We start from the raw sequence: 14,342 nt of genomic DNA, 5'->3' as shown, positions 1-14,342 counted from the left end.
TATAAATACTTAGTTAAATCTGTTCCTTTTGAAACATCTACACTAGAATAACAAATAGAAGCGGAAACAAATGAAGAAAAAAAAATATGAAAGAATTAAGCCCTAATTAACAAATTAGTAATTCAACTCAATACAACGATATGCTGTAATCCGGTCATGTCTCTGAACACTGCTTGCCATCACAAACAAGTAACTAGTTATTAACCGCGGCCGGTTCAGTCAGTCCGTTTGCTGTCCTCTAGTAGCTAAATCAAATGCTTCTTCGTATATCATCCAGCCATTCCTATTTTTATAGCAATCTATCCTATACCTGAAATAACCCAACGACAATCTAGACCTAGTATGAACCCGAAATCGCAACGAAAGCAATCGCTACCTCTTATCTAAATCAACAAAAGCCTTTCCCACAAGAGAGCATGAAACCGCCAGAGAACTATAAGAAGAAAAAAAAGAAGAAAAAAAAGCAATGAAAGGAAGGGATAAAAAAGAAAAATCAAAACGCCCCTATAGATGCATGCTATCATGACCATATCCCCACACCTCCACCATGAGCAGTCATGACTCGTCGTGACAATGCAAAAACCGAAATCGTGAAAGAACCACATGCTCATTATCCATCAAATTCATGAAACGTGTTTCATACCAGTCGTTGGCAACCCAATTTTTCAACCTCCAGAACGATATGGCAGGCACCTGGGTCTGGGTAAGCAACACATTGACCCCTGGAGATGATGACTCTACGCCTGAGAGTCTGTGTGGTTCAGGCCCCTGGCGTGAGGCCTGGAAGACATGACGGCGGTGTCAGAGGGGGTGTCATTGAATGCCCGTGCCTGCAAAACTGTATCATTCCGGGCGCGGATTGCGACCTTGCTGCCAATATCAGTGGCGTTCTCGGATTTCTGAGTGTCCCTGGCCATAACTCCGAACTTGCCACTAACATCGCTGGCATTGTGATGCTCGGAAACAAGGGCATCCTTGAGCTCCCGAGTCTGCACAGCTGTCTCGTTCAAGCTACGAGCCAAGACTTCGGAAGTGGTGTTACTGCGAGCGGCCATTGCATGCTTTTCAGTGCTGTTGGTAGGAGCATCCTCAAATATCGCACGTCGGCTCAGGGTGCTGTTGGTAGGAGCATCCTCAAACATCGCACGTCGGCTCAGGGTGCTGTTACTAGCATCGTCGAGGATTCCACGTCGGCTGGCAGTGCTGTTGGTAGGGGTATCCTCAAACATCGCACGTCGGCTCAGAGTGCTGTTACTAGCATCGTCGAGGATTCCACGTCGGCTGGCAGTGCTGTTGGTAGGAGCATCCTCAAACATCGCACGTCGGCTCACGGTACTGTTGGTTGGGGCATCCTCCTCAAACATCGCACGACGGCTCAGTGCGCTTGCGCTGCTATTGGTGTCGCGGCGACCCAGCGGAGCACCACCCACGTTAGGCCCGGCATTCCAAGGTGAGGGAGAAGCGCCAGGCACGGAAGCTGGTGTGGACGAGGGGTACTCAGTGACGGTAATAGTGGTAGGTGGCGCCGGAGGGTTAGTCGCAGTGATGGTCTCAACAACGGGAGTAGTAGGACCCGCAACATTCACGACTCTGTAGGGACCTTCTTCTCTACGCTCGACGGTGTCGTTCCCACGAGCGTTGAAAACAGGCACCGCATGGGCAGAGAGGGAGAGAGCAAGGAAGAGAGCAGCGGTATGCATGGTGCTGCCGGTGCAATATGGAAAGGTCTGTAGATGCTGAATGTAAGGGAAGACCAGGACAGATATAACACAGAAGCAGAGAAACGAAGTAGTCTATCAGGAAAAACAAGGATTATAAGAAGATTAGAATGCTTAGTATAAGAGTCTTTTGATTAGACCGAGTGATTTGAAACTGGAGCAACAGCAACAACCGACGAGACAAGGGCTCAATTTATGATTTGGATTCACCAGCAACACAGCACACACACACACCGACCAACCAGGCTATGAACACAACAAAAATTGGCGCCTAGAAAAAATAAATTAAGAAAATCAGTGACAAGCAAGCAAGATCTACACGGGTGCGGCAGATGTATATGCCATCATACACGGCACGAAGCCCGATCGTCGGGGAGAAAAAAAAAAGGTGCAGGCTGGCGCATCATGATACTGTCAAAGGAGGCTGGGATGGGATGGATGGAGTCTGTTTCTGCCAGCCACGTTGGTTTCTGGTGGGCAGAAGGGCACTAGAACAACGGATCGCCGTTTTCCCAGCGGCAAAGACCCTGTGAGTTTATTGATTTCTTTTGTGCCAATTATATCTTCGACAGGCAGCATGATTTAGATGGCCAATGGATGAAGATAATGAAAGGAAAAAACTACTTTTTATTTTTTCTACTAAATCAACTAAATGTCGCGCCAAAAAATAGAAAATGGCACTAAACGTGCTAATTAAAGCTGGAAATCCCGTGACCTGACCGGGCCCTCTTTTGCTGTCAAATCCAAAGTGGCTGGGGAGAGGATCCACTTTTCTCTAATCTACATCCTCGCTGATCCCCTCACAGCCCAGTCCAGGTTCATCTCAGACTGTCTCATTGCCCTTGTTACGACGTACTTACTACATCCTGCTTGGATCAGACAATGTCTAAAGTCTGGACCGTAGATCCCCATCACGTCTACGTCATGCTCTGAATTTCTAACCTCCAGCAGAGCTTACCGGAGCATTAACACGGCGGCGGTGTGAGCGCCACTTATCCCCCGTTTACACCTTATCTCGACAGCAGAAACACAGAATGTGTGGTACAGAATAACAGTAACGATAATGGTACTGAGTCAAGTCAATAGGGGAAACGAGTGACAACCCACCAAACGCCAAAGTCTCATCTTCCCTTTTCCTCCCTCTTTACTCCCTTTTAGGCATGGCACCGCAACAGGGATAATAGCTAATAAAGCAGGATCAGCATTTTGCCATGGGCATATCATATCACATCACATCACAGCGCATCACAGCCCCAGCTCAGGCAGGGTCCTCGGGATCTCCTTCCCCGTGTTCTCTTCAGATCTAGATGCCAACTCAGGTTTCGAAGTTGCCTGCATCTCCTACGGCACCTCCGGATGCATAGGGGAGAAGCATGCACTCTACGACGGACACAATGATATCTGGTGTGTTACGCGTCGAGCCGTTGTCTATTTACCTGTATAGGTAAGTGCTGCTACTACCATGGTAAGTATCTGGTAGTGGGATTCGAGATTTCGTTTATGGATTCTATCCATATCTACAGCTATCCATCCAAACTCACTCGCGCCATGAGTTCCAGCCATTCAGACGTTACTAAGTATATCCTATCTTAGTGGCTCAATGCTCAATCCAATAAAATCCCTCTATTTAGCACGCATCCTCTCGAGGTTCGGTGATCGACCATGCAAGCGCCCACGGTCCCCCGTGTCGATCCCAAGGAACAGCTCAACGCATCTGGCTGCGGTGTGACCGAGTTAGCGGCTAATAAGCCACAGCCATGGGGGAACATGATGTTGGTTCGTGGCCAGCGGTTATCTCATGCACGGTGGGCCGCGTAATAATATCTCCGGCCGCGGCGTTGCAAGTAGATAGTATACTCCGATATGCCTTGAGGGATTTTACTCCGTCGTAGGTAGTATAGATATATGTTTGTAGATCGTATGATTGCTTCTTATAGAGACTATATGAGAAAAAGCAGCCATTTCAGTGAGTTTCAAAGGTAAGTAACGTGTCAGTAGGATAAAAATCTGGTCAAATATTCCAGAACTACTTCACAGCCAGAGAAAGCAAAGCAACATATACCCTAACCAACCCAAAGGGTAAACTATAGTAATACTACACCATCACGAACTAAATCCAAACTAGATAGTACTACTAGCTTTCCTCTCACCCACACCTACAGGGATAACCCCAACAAAACCAGAGATGTCTACACTAAAGAAAGCATACCCACCTAGAACCTAACTTAACATCCCATCACTCAAGCTTACCTTACGCTATACCTATACTTCCTAAACATCCCATCCTCCTGACTCGCACCGCAGAGTAGTACATAGAGAAAGAACAATGAAAGATTACGCCATCAATCCCCGTACATGAACCCTCCCCCTCCTCCCCTCAGGAACTATTGAACTATACTAATACCAAACATGAACCGAGATGACGCAATCCATCCAGAAGATTCCGGAAAGTAAGTAAGTAATCTCTAGGAGAGAATTTAAATGGGTGATACGTACACCCTGTTGTTCGTCGAGAAAGATAAGAGTTGGAGTCCATGCTACTAATGATACATTGTAGATGAGACGTCATCATCTGCAATTACTCACCAGATTGGGCTGTAGCTGGTACCATCAGATGGAGATTTTATGTGGCATGGTACTTTACTTACTTACTTGCCCCCTAGAATTCTTAGGCACTTAGATATGGTCCAAGCTAGGAACATATTAAGAGCGTATAGTAGCTAGCTAGCTAGTAGGATTATTGTGTGATTGCAATATACCGGTCGCTGTGATATGCCTACGCATGTGTCTTTAGTTAGTCCTGGGTGGGTTTGTTTAATGAGTTCGGGGGTTACATCATCTTATGCTATACTAACAGTATTGGCATTCTCCACGGCATAACATACTACATATACCTTAGGTATATGTGCCTGGTCTTGCATTTAAATGTCATACTATACATGCCTTAAGAGGGTAGTATCAGTAGTTACTGAGAGGCGCGCATGCTGCCCTACGAGCCTCAGGCAGGCTTCAAGATGCTGCTGGCTGATCGACGGACCCTGCATGCATGTACTATGATAGTTCTCAGACATGGTCTACGTAATACATTTAGCGGTCGAACAGTTATTGTTTTGTTTTGGTCCTTCGATTATGACCGATATGTTCTTCGTCTCATACTATCAGACCATACCGAATTTTCTAAACCTCACGACAATGCCAAATCCTCAACCCGAACCAGGCCACATCCCATCCCCGCCGCAGCCCACCCGGCGCACACGCGATTCGGGTTCCACGAGAGTGCAGTGACGTGGGTTTCTTCATCAAAGATCGTAATCACCGCCGTCCCGTTAATCAGTCTCGGGTCACCGACCAGATTACGCAGCAAGCTGGTGTGTTCGGCGCGGTAGCCGTCGTGAAACCGACTAGTGCCTGTGCCTGTGCCTGAGCCACGCGCCCATTCATGCTGGAACCAGGTCTGTTGCCATTGTTTCTCCTTGGCGTGCATCATTCGTCGGAGGGGATTCGTGGCTTGCACGGTGCCGCCGGTGCAGCCGACGAGGAGGCTTGGGTGCCAGAAGCTGCAGGGTCCGAGGGCGGAGACCATGCTCGGGAGGCGAGCCACGGCGGTGGAGGTGAAGAAGCGGCGGATGGCGAGGAGGCGCAGAAAGTCGTTTTCGTCGCCCGAGACGAAGGAGTGCAAGAGCGGGGAGTAGGTGAGGTGAGCGGTGCCTACGCGCATGCGGTTTGCGCTGACGCTGTCTTTTTGGGGGTCGATGATGGAGGTGAGTCGGCTTTCGCCGTCCATGGAGGTGGTGCTGATGAGATAGGGATGGGTTGGGTAGGCGGAGGCGAGGTTGAGGATCCACGTCGAGTGGAGTTGCTGGTAGAAGTAGGGGATGGGATTGGAGGGGGAGGATGGCGATGAGACGATGCGCCAGATGGCGACGAATCCGTTGGCACAGCCTACGGCGATGTCGCTGGGAGAGAGCCATGTTACAGAGGTGCATACAGTCGAATGTGGTTTTGCTTCGAAGACGGGGGTTTGCAGTTTATCTGAACAGTTAGTTTGCGCCTTGGGCTTTGCTTTGGTAGATGGACGTACAGTATTCGGTCTGGTCTGGGTTACGACTCAGTTTGACGTCGATGACCCTCACCCGGCCATCTCCCCATATGCCTGCCAATAGGCCGACGTTCACCTGCGCATCTTTGTCGTCTTCATTCCGCGGGTCTCGAGGCATTGGGCACCAGGCCATTCGCCTCAGATCGCCCCAGTCGGTACACAGCGCGAGGCGTAATCGCGGCTTGGAGGTCATATCGGTTGTCTTGGTCAATGACGCGGCTTCTTCGGCCTTGAACTCCCAAAGCTGCAGGGCAGACGGATAAGGCGCTGAGGGTCTGAATGCTGGAGCCGCCTGGTCCTTGTACGGATCTGGATACTGCTCTTTTTGGTCTGGTAGGATTGGAGCCACGACGGACAGATACTGCGTGAGGCCAGTTTGATTTGGCACCCAGGCCAAACACTGGGCTTTGTTCCCTAAATTAAGAAGCCAACCCTCTCGCTTCTTTTTCTTTCGCTCAGACTGTTTTGTCTTGGCTTGCTTTCCTTGTTTCTGAGCTGTAGAAGCATCATCATCCCATGCCTCGCCGAAATCAAGCACATCATGCTGGGCAAGGGAAAAGACCTTCTGGTCATTAACCGGGCCAGCGAGCACGGTATGTGGTCCCCTGGAACGAGGAAAGTAGACCAAGCGAGCGTCATTCTCCTTGAGCTTCTGAATGCGCTGCCTCTTCCTAAACGGTGCACCCACATCCCTACTATAGTACCAGTCCCATGCACGGGAGCTTTCCCGTTTCATATCCTCAGCCTCCAGGCCAAATGAATTCCCGTAACCATAATCCGGCAAATCATGCGACTCGTTCAAAGTCTCGCGCGTCGGAAACGTAGAATCAACCCCCTTATACCAGCGATCCCGCGCACTTATAATAGAAAGTATATCCCTCTCATCCGTGCCGAATGTAACGCGCAGATGAACCGCCTTTCCAACATGCTCAAGGGGGTTCCACGAGCCGCGCGAATGTGTCTCCTCCCCGGGAACAGCAAGACTCCCATCCGGACGGCGTTTCTTAACACTGCTGCTGGGCTTTGGCGTAGCGGCAGCAGCGGGCTTCTTCCGCTGACGACGACTGCCCCCGTCAACTTCTGAGGCCGACGCATCGTCGTCTTCCTCTGCATCTTCATCTTCATTCTCAAGGACCATTCCCACGTCATTGTCATTATACTCATCATCATCGTCGTCGTCGTCATCAGCTCCGTTGGCATCGTCCATGGCAAAGTCTTCGTCCGAGGAACCCTCATCCGCGACAGCTTGTTTCGCCTTTCCCTTGCTCTTTTTGCGCTGCGGAGTTTCGGAGGTGGAGGGACCCTCTCCTTCGTCGCTAAGACCGGCCGCTTCGAAAGGGTCATGGACGTATTTTGTCCTGGCGCCAGAGGCGCGATTGGATCTGCGGGGACGAGGCATTGTGAATGAGGCAGAGTGCGGAGTACTGAATGCGATTTCCTAGAGGGTCAGAATAGATGTTCGTCGCATTGCGCATGAGCTGCGGTAGGCGGGTAGATTTGTTGGCTGTTGGCGGGCAATCGCTGCGCTAGCTATCAGGCATGCTGTAGACGGATTATAACTTTGCGATTGAGAGATTGAAGCATGGATTAGCGGGGGAAGTTCAAGAAAAAGAAAGATAACTGAAATGAAGAATGATGGATGGAGCTATGCTGTTTTCCTGTTCCGGGCAAGTGGGCTTGGCGGTACCTGTAAATACGCATTACGCCCCACTAGTGTGATACCAGCATCATTCAGTCAGATTATAAGATGAATCTTATAGGACTATAAGTTGGCATTGGATTGATTAATAGCGTGCTGTATATAAGGAGCATACCTTCTAGCTGCTAGTATTTACTCATCAATCCTGTTTCTCATGTGGCTACTATCTAATGACCTCCGTATCAGCCTGTCCACACTAAAAGACCCCGCTCATGCAAGCAGTGGGCCGGCAGTAGTTGCGCATCTCTTGAACCACAATCCATCGCAGCTAGCAGCAATGCTTTGACAACCTTCTACCTACCATCTATCTAACAAGGAACTACCCTCCAATCCCTTCTCCACTCACACACTATAACGCATCTACAAGCACAACCAACCAACCAACATGTCTCACCCCGGCATCCTCCACCACTACGTACATCCCCTCCATCCCTCCAAATCTATATCCATCTAACCACCACCACTCCAGGCCCCCCGCCTCGTCGCCTTCGAATTCACCCCTCCCAACAGCACCCCCAGTACCAACGCCCTACTCTTCATCGGCGGTCTAACTGACGGCCTCCTCACAGTCCCCTACGTCCCAACCCTCGCCTCCGCCCTCTCCACCACTACCCCCAACAACAAGAACACATGGAGCGTCTTCAACGTCCTCCTCACAACCTCCTACCAAGGCTGGGGCGTGAACAGTCTCGACCGCGACATCGAAGACCTCGCCCAATGCATAACCTACATCCGGAAACTCAAAGGTCCTGAATCCAAAATCGTTATAATGGGCCACTCGACCGGCTCCCAAGACGTGCTTCACTATCTCTCAGCCCCGAACCCAATCCCACACAACCCCGCCGTCAACGGACTTCAATACCTCACCAGACCCCCCGTCGACGGCGCAATCATGCAAGCGCCCGTTTCGGACCGCGAGGGAATGCACATCACCATCACTACGGCCGAGGCGCGAGGTGCGTACGAACAGCTGGTTGGATTGGCAAAGGCTGCTGTGGTTGAGGATCCGAGGGCGATTTTGCCCCTGAATTTGACGAGTTTGGTGGGATTGGATGCAGAGACGCCGGTCAATGCGTGGCGGTTCTTGAGTCTGGCGAGCCCTGAGAGTCCTGAGAATCCGAGCCAGGATGATTTGTTTAGTGCGGACTTGGGGGATGAGAAGCTTCGTCAGACGTTTGGGGTTGTGGGGGAGACGGGTTTGTTGGGAGGGAGGCTTATGGCGCTGTACTCGGGGGCGGATGAGTATAGGAAGCCTGGGTTGGATGTGGAGGGGTTGATGAAGAGGTGGCAGAAGGTGACGGATGAGGGGGCTGGAGAGGTGAAATGGGATGCGGAGGGGAGTGCGGTGATTGAGGGGGCAAGTCATAATGTGCAGGATGTTGGACAAGAGGAATTAGTGGAGAGAGTGAGGGGGTATTTGGCTAGACTTTAACCCCATACAACCACTACCTATAAGTCATATATAGATAGACAGCAGACAAACACCACATTGAACCCAGTAAATACTATACAGAGCACTCAAGCTAGAAAGAATAAAAAAAAAAAAAAAAAAGAAAAAAGAGGGTATAAAAGAAAACCACCCACCACCACCCAATAAATAGTATAATAGTGTTCAAACCTTCAACCAAAGCGTCACCACCCCCTTCAAATACTCCACAATCTCACTTCCCCCCAACTTACTCTCGCCATACAACCGATCCACAAACGTAATCGGACACTCAGCAACCCTGAACCCCATGGCCTTCGCCCTCACCATCATCTCCATCTGAAAACTATACCCCTTACTCTGCGTACTATGAATCACCTTCTCCAACACACTCTTCTTATACAACCGAAAACTTCCCGTCAAATCACTCACCCCGGGCATCAACATCACATCCGCAATCAGATTCGCCGTACGGGAAGTAAACTTGCGGAACAAATCCCAGCCATACACACCACCCTTGATGCCATCGCGGCTCGCGTACCGTGTGCCCGTCACGATATCTGCATCCCCCAGCTTCTGGATGCGGATCATCTCCGGGATGAATTTCGGGTGGTGGCTGAAGTCGGCGTCCATGATGATGACGTAGTTGCCGGTCGTGAATTGGAGGCCGTGGATGTAGGCCGTTCCCAGACCGAGTTTGCCTGCTCGGGGGTGTAGGAGGATGTGGTTCGCGCCGTAGTGCTTTTGGAGTTGTTTGGCGATGTCCAGGGTACCGTCGGGGCTGCCGTCGTCGACGATGATGATTTCCCAGTCTAGGTTGCTATTATTGTTGTTCTTCGTTAGTATGGTCTTGTACTTGAAGAAGAGGGGGGATGGGAAGGAAGTGGGAGGTGTACTTCTCGCGAAAGGTCCGCTCCAGGAGCCAGACGATGATAGGGAGGTTCCTGCGCTCGTTGTAGGTCGGCAGGATGACCGAGTATTTGTTTTCGGCGCCCATTGTGTTTGACAGTTGAATGAAAAGAGAATGGATTTAGTTAGGTAGGGTAGCGAGTGTGTGTGAGTGGGTGAGTGGTGACAGACAGATTGGAACTGTTGTCGTCAGGAGAAAAGAGGTTGAGTTAGGTTAGTCGTATTATTATTGCCGCGGGAGATCCGCGTTCGTCGTAACGTGGCCAGTCTAGACTAGACTACGGAGTACTACTAGACTACTACTGTACTATCTGGAGCAGAACAGGGCACGGACTTCCTCTCTCTCTCTTTCTCTCACAACGTAGATTACATATTGTAGTCCTATTTATCCCCATCCACACAATCTATTCCACATCACAGATAAAAATACAAAACATACACAAACACAAACGCAACTAACAATTGAAAGGTTCAACCAACCCGTTCCGACGGCCGATCCGCCCTCTTCTCAATCTCCTCATTATGCCGTCTCACATCCTCGGGCGCATCCGCCGAGGTCTTCCCATCCTTATCGACATACGGCGACTCATCCCCATCAGCTAAAGTCGGATGGGCCTTGTTCGATGGCTCCTTGCTGCTGCTGCTGCTGCTGCTGCTCTTCGCGGATCCAGTGTCCGGTGCAGGCGGTCCTAAATAAATAGAATTGAATGATCAGCTTCTATGCGACCGGTGTATAACATCACTGCTGCGTACCTGGGTGCTCAATGTCTCGCGTGGGTTGGTTCCGCGGGTTATTGGGCTGCTGGGCTTCGGTGTCGCCTTCGCCCCCGTACGAGCTGTGAGCGTAGAGGCGTTGTCCCAGGGGGTAGTAGGCGCTGCGAAGAGGTGCTAGTTGGCGGGCGGAGATGGAGGAGGGTGTGGCTCGTAGGGAAAGGCGGTTACGGAGGAAGACGCTCATGATGTAGGTTATGGTAGCAAACTTGATAATTGATGGTATATCTGTGGTGGAAAATATAACAATCTAGCAGACAGATAGATAGATCTTAGATAAGTAGTTGATAGTAGTTTGAAAAAAGATAGTATGAGGTAACATCATTCAGTGGCTGTTCGCCTATATAGTAGGCAGAGGTCGATGTCGCGATCGCCATGACGTTGCCGACCGGTCATCCACCTTGCAACTTATGGATCGACCAAACATCGCCCCAGTTCTTAGGATTTACCTGTTCCACTGAATAGACGCACTCGTTACGCTCGCCCGCGAGACCAAAAAGCATCTCTTGAACCCAGAATTTATTATCTTGGCTGCTTCAGCCCATGAGAGCAAATGAATTCAGACAATATTGCCAGAACATGTCGAAATGCCACAATACCAAACGCCATCCCATTGATGGCCGCCGATAACAAGGTAATAGAAAACAAAAGCCAGCAAGGAAAGGTCCAGAAGTTGCGGGCCTCGATAGAATTAAACGAATGACTTGTCATGCCCGTAGTGTATAGTGCCTGGCACCGTTTCCCACCCAAAAAACGCCGCCGAACTATTGTCGGACAAAAATGTGAAAATGTGCCAATGCAAATAGGCAAGCCAAAATCAACCAGAAAATAGCTCAAGGACAATGCCACCCAGCTTCAGGGGTGTTCAATACACGGAATGCACGCCGTACTCTGTCAACAGTACCGGATCTCATACCCAGAAAATAAACCAGCAGTCTTCGCAAGACAATCATTCGTATGCACGTGAGTCGAGAAGAAAATCGTTCCTTGGTCTAACGCCGACGCCGTGGTTGTAAGAGGCCACGTTGGAAAACAAAAGCCGCTCTCGTTTCATCTTCGTTCTTCGGTTTCATGCCCTGTCGCATCAGTCCGTCAGGGATATGCAATAGCAATAGCTCTCATATTCGGCCTTGGCCGTATAAGTCTGCGATGTCCCCGTGGCGGCCTCCACGGTCGTCGTCGGCGTGGGTTGAACCACCTTGATTTGTACTGTCTCTTGCGAAATTGGGCCGACTTGGCCGTCATCCAGGACCTGCATCTGCTGGCAGTATGGATTGGCGGCCGAAGGATTGTCTCGCTTCTCCTCCATCTTAATCCGGCGAGGGTAGTCGGCGATGCTGCTGCTGCTGTCTCTCTTGGAGTAGGAGTTCGAGCTCCCTTGAGTGGCCTGCGCTATCTGAGTGCTTGTCGTCGTCACAACTGCGGTGCTGCTGTACTGATACTCCTTGGTCGTCTCGTTGATGTACAAAAAGAACTCCATGACCGTGCTATTCCACCAACAGAACCACGGCTTGTCGCCCGCCTGAGCCGTTTGCTTGCGACTCAGCATACTCGACACGACTTCATCTTCAGTCACATAGTCTCGTTTTGAGGACGAGCTCGATGGGAAGCTATCCTGCGGCACAATGACCAGTTTATCATAGAACGTCATGAAGGTCAAAGCTGGGCCAAAGCTGAGATCATTGGAGTCCATCATCATACTCAAATTCTGAGTGGGGTTAGAGAAGACGGGCTGCTGGGCACCATAAGTGAGTGACGAAGAATAAGCGCTGTCGTAAGAGTCTTCGAATGTAATATTGCGTTGCTCGTCCGTTCCTCCAACATTGATAGGGATCTTGCCCGAATTGAGGCAACCCCACGACACCCGGTAGTCCGAATCAGCCACGCAGAATTTCGACTGGTTCTTAGGTGATGCGGGGATAGCGTATTGGCCAGTAGGAAGCGTCAGCAGGTTGGTGGGCGTGGCTGTCACGGGAGTCGCGTCCATCCTGGGCGTCTCCGTCACCGTCACGATATGTGGGCGACTCGGCTGGCCCCCGTGGTCTTGCTCGGCTGCCTTTCTTGCTCCTAGCACACCGCCAATAATACCACCGATGCATCCTCCAATAAGCATAACCACTCCCACCAAAACCAGCGTCCAGACCGGTAATCCACAACATGCCTTTTTCTTGCCTTTACTCTTCAATTTCTCCTCAAATGCCATGACCCCAGTGACCGGCGGTTCTTCGAGGCCTCTGTTTCCATTACCGTTACCGTTAGCGTTACCGCCTCCACTGGTTGTATTTTCCATCACTAGTGTATTTGAGGAAACCTCCGACATGGGTGGTCCAGCACGCTCATTATGAAGGATTTCGTCTTGCATGATGCCAGCATCATTGACGGTCGCAAAGGTGCCCTCCACTTTGGGAACAGCATTTTCGGGATAACGAGAGTAAGGAGGTAGTTGTTCAGTATGACCATCTGGTCCAATTAAATCGCCAAGGTCGTCATCGGCCCGGTTAGGTGGTCGCTGATAGACTTGGGCGTTGTGTCCAGGAAAGCCAAGAGGTACCATGGAGTTGTCAATTCCGTCATCCTCTGCCACTACGTTCTGTGGGTACATTGCATACGGATGCTGAGGGGCAGTCGTGTCCTCTAACGGTCGGTCCACCGGTCGTAATGTCGATGTGGTGGCCACACTGGGAGAGCGACTAACGCCGACCTGCGGGTACATCGCATACGGATGGCTGGGACCGGTTGCCCCCGTGTAGGGGCTCAAAGCCCGAACGGGCATGGAGAAACGCGAGGAGGCACTTTGGCTGCGACTGGTGATGGAAGGAGCGGTGGACGCGACGGAGTTGCGATTCGCTAGATCCACCCCCTTCGGAGGAAGACTCGATCGGTGGGGGGTTTCATCGAAGGAAACCCGAGCCTCATCGCCAAAAGGATCCTCAGCTAATTCGGCCTCGGTCGGAGGGATGGTGTTGTAGGCCTTGGGCTGCTGCTGTTGGGGTACCGAACCACGAAGGGTGTTGGAGGAGACACTGGAGGAGATGGAGGGGCTTCGAGGGGTGAGAGTGGCTTGTTCGGCATCAATAGGTTCTAAGGAGTATTCGTCGGAGAAGACATTGGGGTTGGAGGAGCGACCAGACATGGAACGATGATGCATTGAATCGACTTGTTGAGACGGGGGTCGCGAGGACTGCGAGAAGGAACGGTTGTGGTCGGATGATAGACGCCCAGACATGGCGTTGAACAGCCCTGTCGGGCTACCTGTTTGTTTCAATCAATCTCTCAGAGGAGTCGGCCAGTCACCTGGGTCGACTGAAGCCGTTTACCGAATAGAGGTGATTGAGAGTTAAGAAGGAGAGAGCGAGAGAGAGTGAGCGGGAAAGAGTGACGAGTCGGAAGGAGAGGAAGGGGATAAAAGAGTGATAAAAATCACGACAGCCAAGGGAAGAAAGGTATCTAAAAAGATAGGATGAGGATAGAGAGGATGAAGCGTTGGTGGGATGGAGTGGGAGAGGGTAGGATGTCGTGATGGTGGTGGTAGTGGTGGTGGTGATTAGGTAGTGGAGGGAGGAATGAGAAAGAGGAGAAGGGAAGGGGAAGAAGAGCCGAGTTTCAAGCCAGTCAAGGCCAGTTCAAGTCAGTCGGACGAGTTGGGGACGGAGTGGCTGCTGCCTCAGGAAGCCAGGGCCGCCCGAGCTGTGGCCGAAGGGGGTTTAGCGCGGACTGGAA

The 14,342-nt window shown here is 51.0% G+C and overlaps 6 protein-coding genes across 6 annotated transcripts; 1 reads left to right on the top strand and 5 right to left on the bottom strand.

The window, feature by feature from the left end:
- Positions 1-275: 275 nt before the first annotated feature.
- On the bottom strand, positions 276-1,875 carry BO85DRAFT_159849 (uncharacterized protein). The gene has a single exon (XM_025654222.1). It carries the CDS (start codon positions 1,698-1,700, stop codon positions 738-740), a length of 963 nt encoding a protein of 320 aa, XP_025511122.1. The 5' UTR covers positions 1,701-1,875; the 3' UTR covers positions 276-737.
- Positions 1,876-4,838: 2,963 nt separating this feature from the next.
- Positions 4,839-7,410, bottom strand: BO85DRAFT_429858 (transcription factor TFIIIC subunit TFC6). Its single transcript, XM_025658268.1, has 2 exons — positions 5,800-7,410; positions 4,839-5,750 (listed from the first exon to the last, which is right to left on the bottom strand). The coding sequence occupies exons 1-2, from the start codon at positions 7,214-7,216 to the stop codon at positions 4,903-4,905; spliced, it is 2,265 nt and encodes a 754-aa protein (XP_025511121.1). The 5' UTR covers positions 7,217-7,410; the 3' UTR covers positions 4,839-4,902.
- Positions 7,411-7,901: 491 nt separating this feature from the next.
- BO85DRAFT_381997 (uncharacterized protein) lies at positions 7,902-8,948 on the top strand (the record flags this gene model as incomplete). Its single annotated transcript, XM_025656447.1, has 2 exons — positions 7,902-7,931; positions 7,986-8,948. 2 exons carry the CDS (start codon positions 7,902-7,904, stop codon positions 8,946-8,948), a joined length of 993 nt encoding a protein of 330 aa, XP_025511120.1.
- A 180-nt stretch (positions 8,949-9,128) lies between these two features.
- Positions 9,129-9,939, bottom strand: BO85DRAFT_382231 (dolichyl-phosphate beta-D-mannosyltransferase; the record flags this gene model as incomplete). Its single annotated transcript, XM_025656460.1, has 2 exons — positions 9,129-9,762; positions 9,839-9,939. The coding sequence occupies 2 exons, from the start codon at positions 9,937-9,939 to the stop codon at positions 9,129-9,131; spliced, it is 735 nt and encodes a 244-aa protein (XP_025511119.1).
- A 383-nt stretch (positions 9,940-10,322) lies between these two features.
- Positions 10,323-10,809, bottom strand: BO85DRAFT_492310 (uncharacterized protein; the record flags this gene model as incomplete). Its single annotated transcript, XM_025663771.1, has 2 exons — positions 10,323-10,540; positions 10,605-10,809. 2 exons carry the CDS (start codon positions 10,807-10,809, stop codon positions 10,323-10,325), a joined length of 423 nt encoding a protein of 140 aa, XP_025511118.1.
- Positions 10,810-11,706: 897 nt separating this feature from the next.
- Positions 11,707-13,848, bottom strand: BO85DRAFT_442473 (uncharacterized protein; the record flags this gene model as incomplete). Its single annotated transcript, XM_025658842.1, has 1 exon — positions 11,707-13,848. One exon carries the CDS (start codon positions 13,846-13,848, stop codon positions 11,707-11,709), a length of 2,142 nt encoding a protein of 713 aa, XP_025511117.1.
- Between the last annotated feature and the right edge of the window lie 494 nt (positions 13,849-14,342).

This window comes from Aspergillus piperis (genome assembly GCF_003184755.1).
Source record: "Aspergillus piperis CBS 112811 unplaced genomic scaffold BO85scaffold_25, whole genome shotgun sequence".
Taxonomy (NCBI): domain Eukaryota; kingdom Fungi; phylum Ascomycota; class Eurotiomycetes; order Eurotiales; family Aspergillaceae; genus Aspergillus; species Aspergillus piperis.
This window is presented reverse-complemented; position numbering and strand designations above follow the sequence as displayed.

Excerpts from the sequence above, each read along its gene's own strand:
- BO85DRAFT_429858 (XM_025658268.1), bottom strand. The coding sequence starts at position 7,216 with ATGCCTCGTCCCCGCAGATCCAATCGCGCCTCTGGCGCCAGGACAAAA. Across the intron at positions 5,751-5,799 it reads CCCAGACCAGACCGAATACT|ATAAACTGCAAACCCCCGTC; the intron begins GTACGTCCATCT and ends CTAACTGTTCAG.
- BO85DRAFT_159849 (XM_025654222.1), bottom strand. The coding sequence starts at position 1,700 with ATGCATACCGCTGCTCTCTTCCTTGCTCTCTCCCTCTCTGCCCATGCG.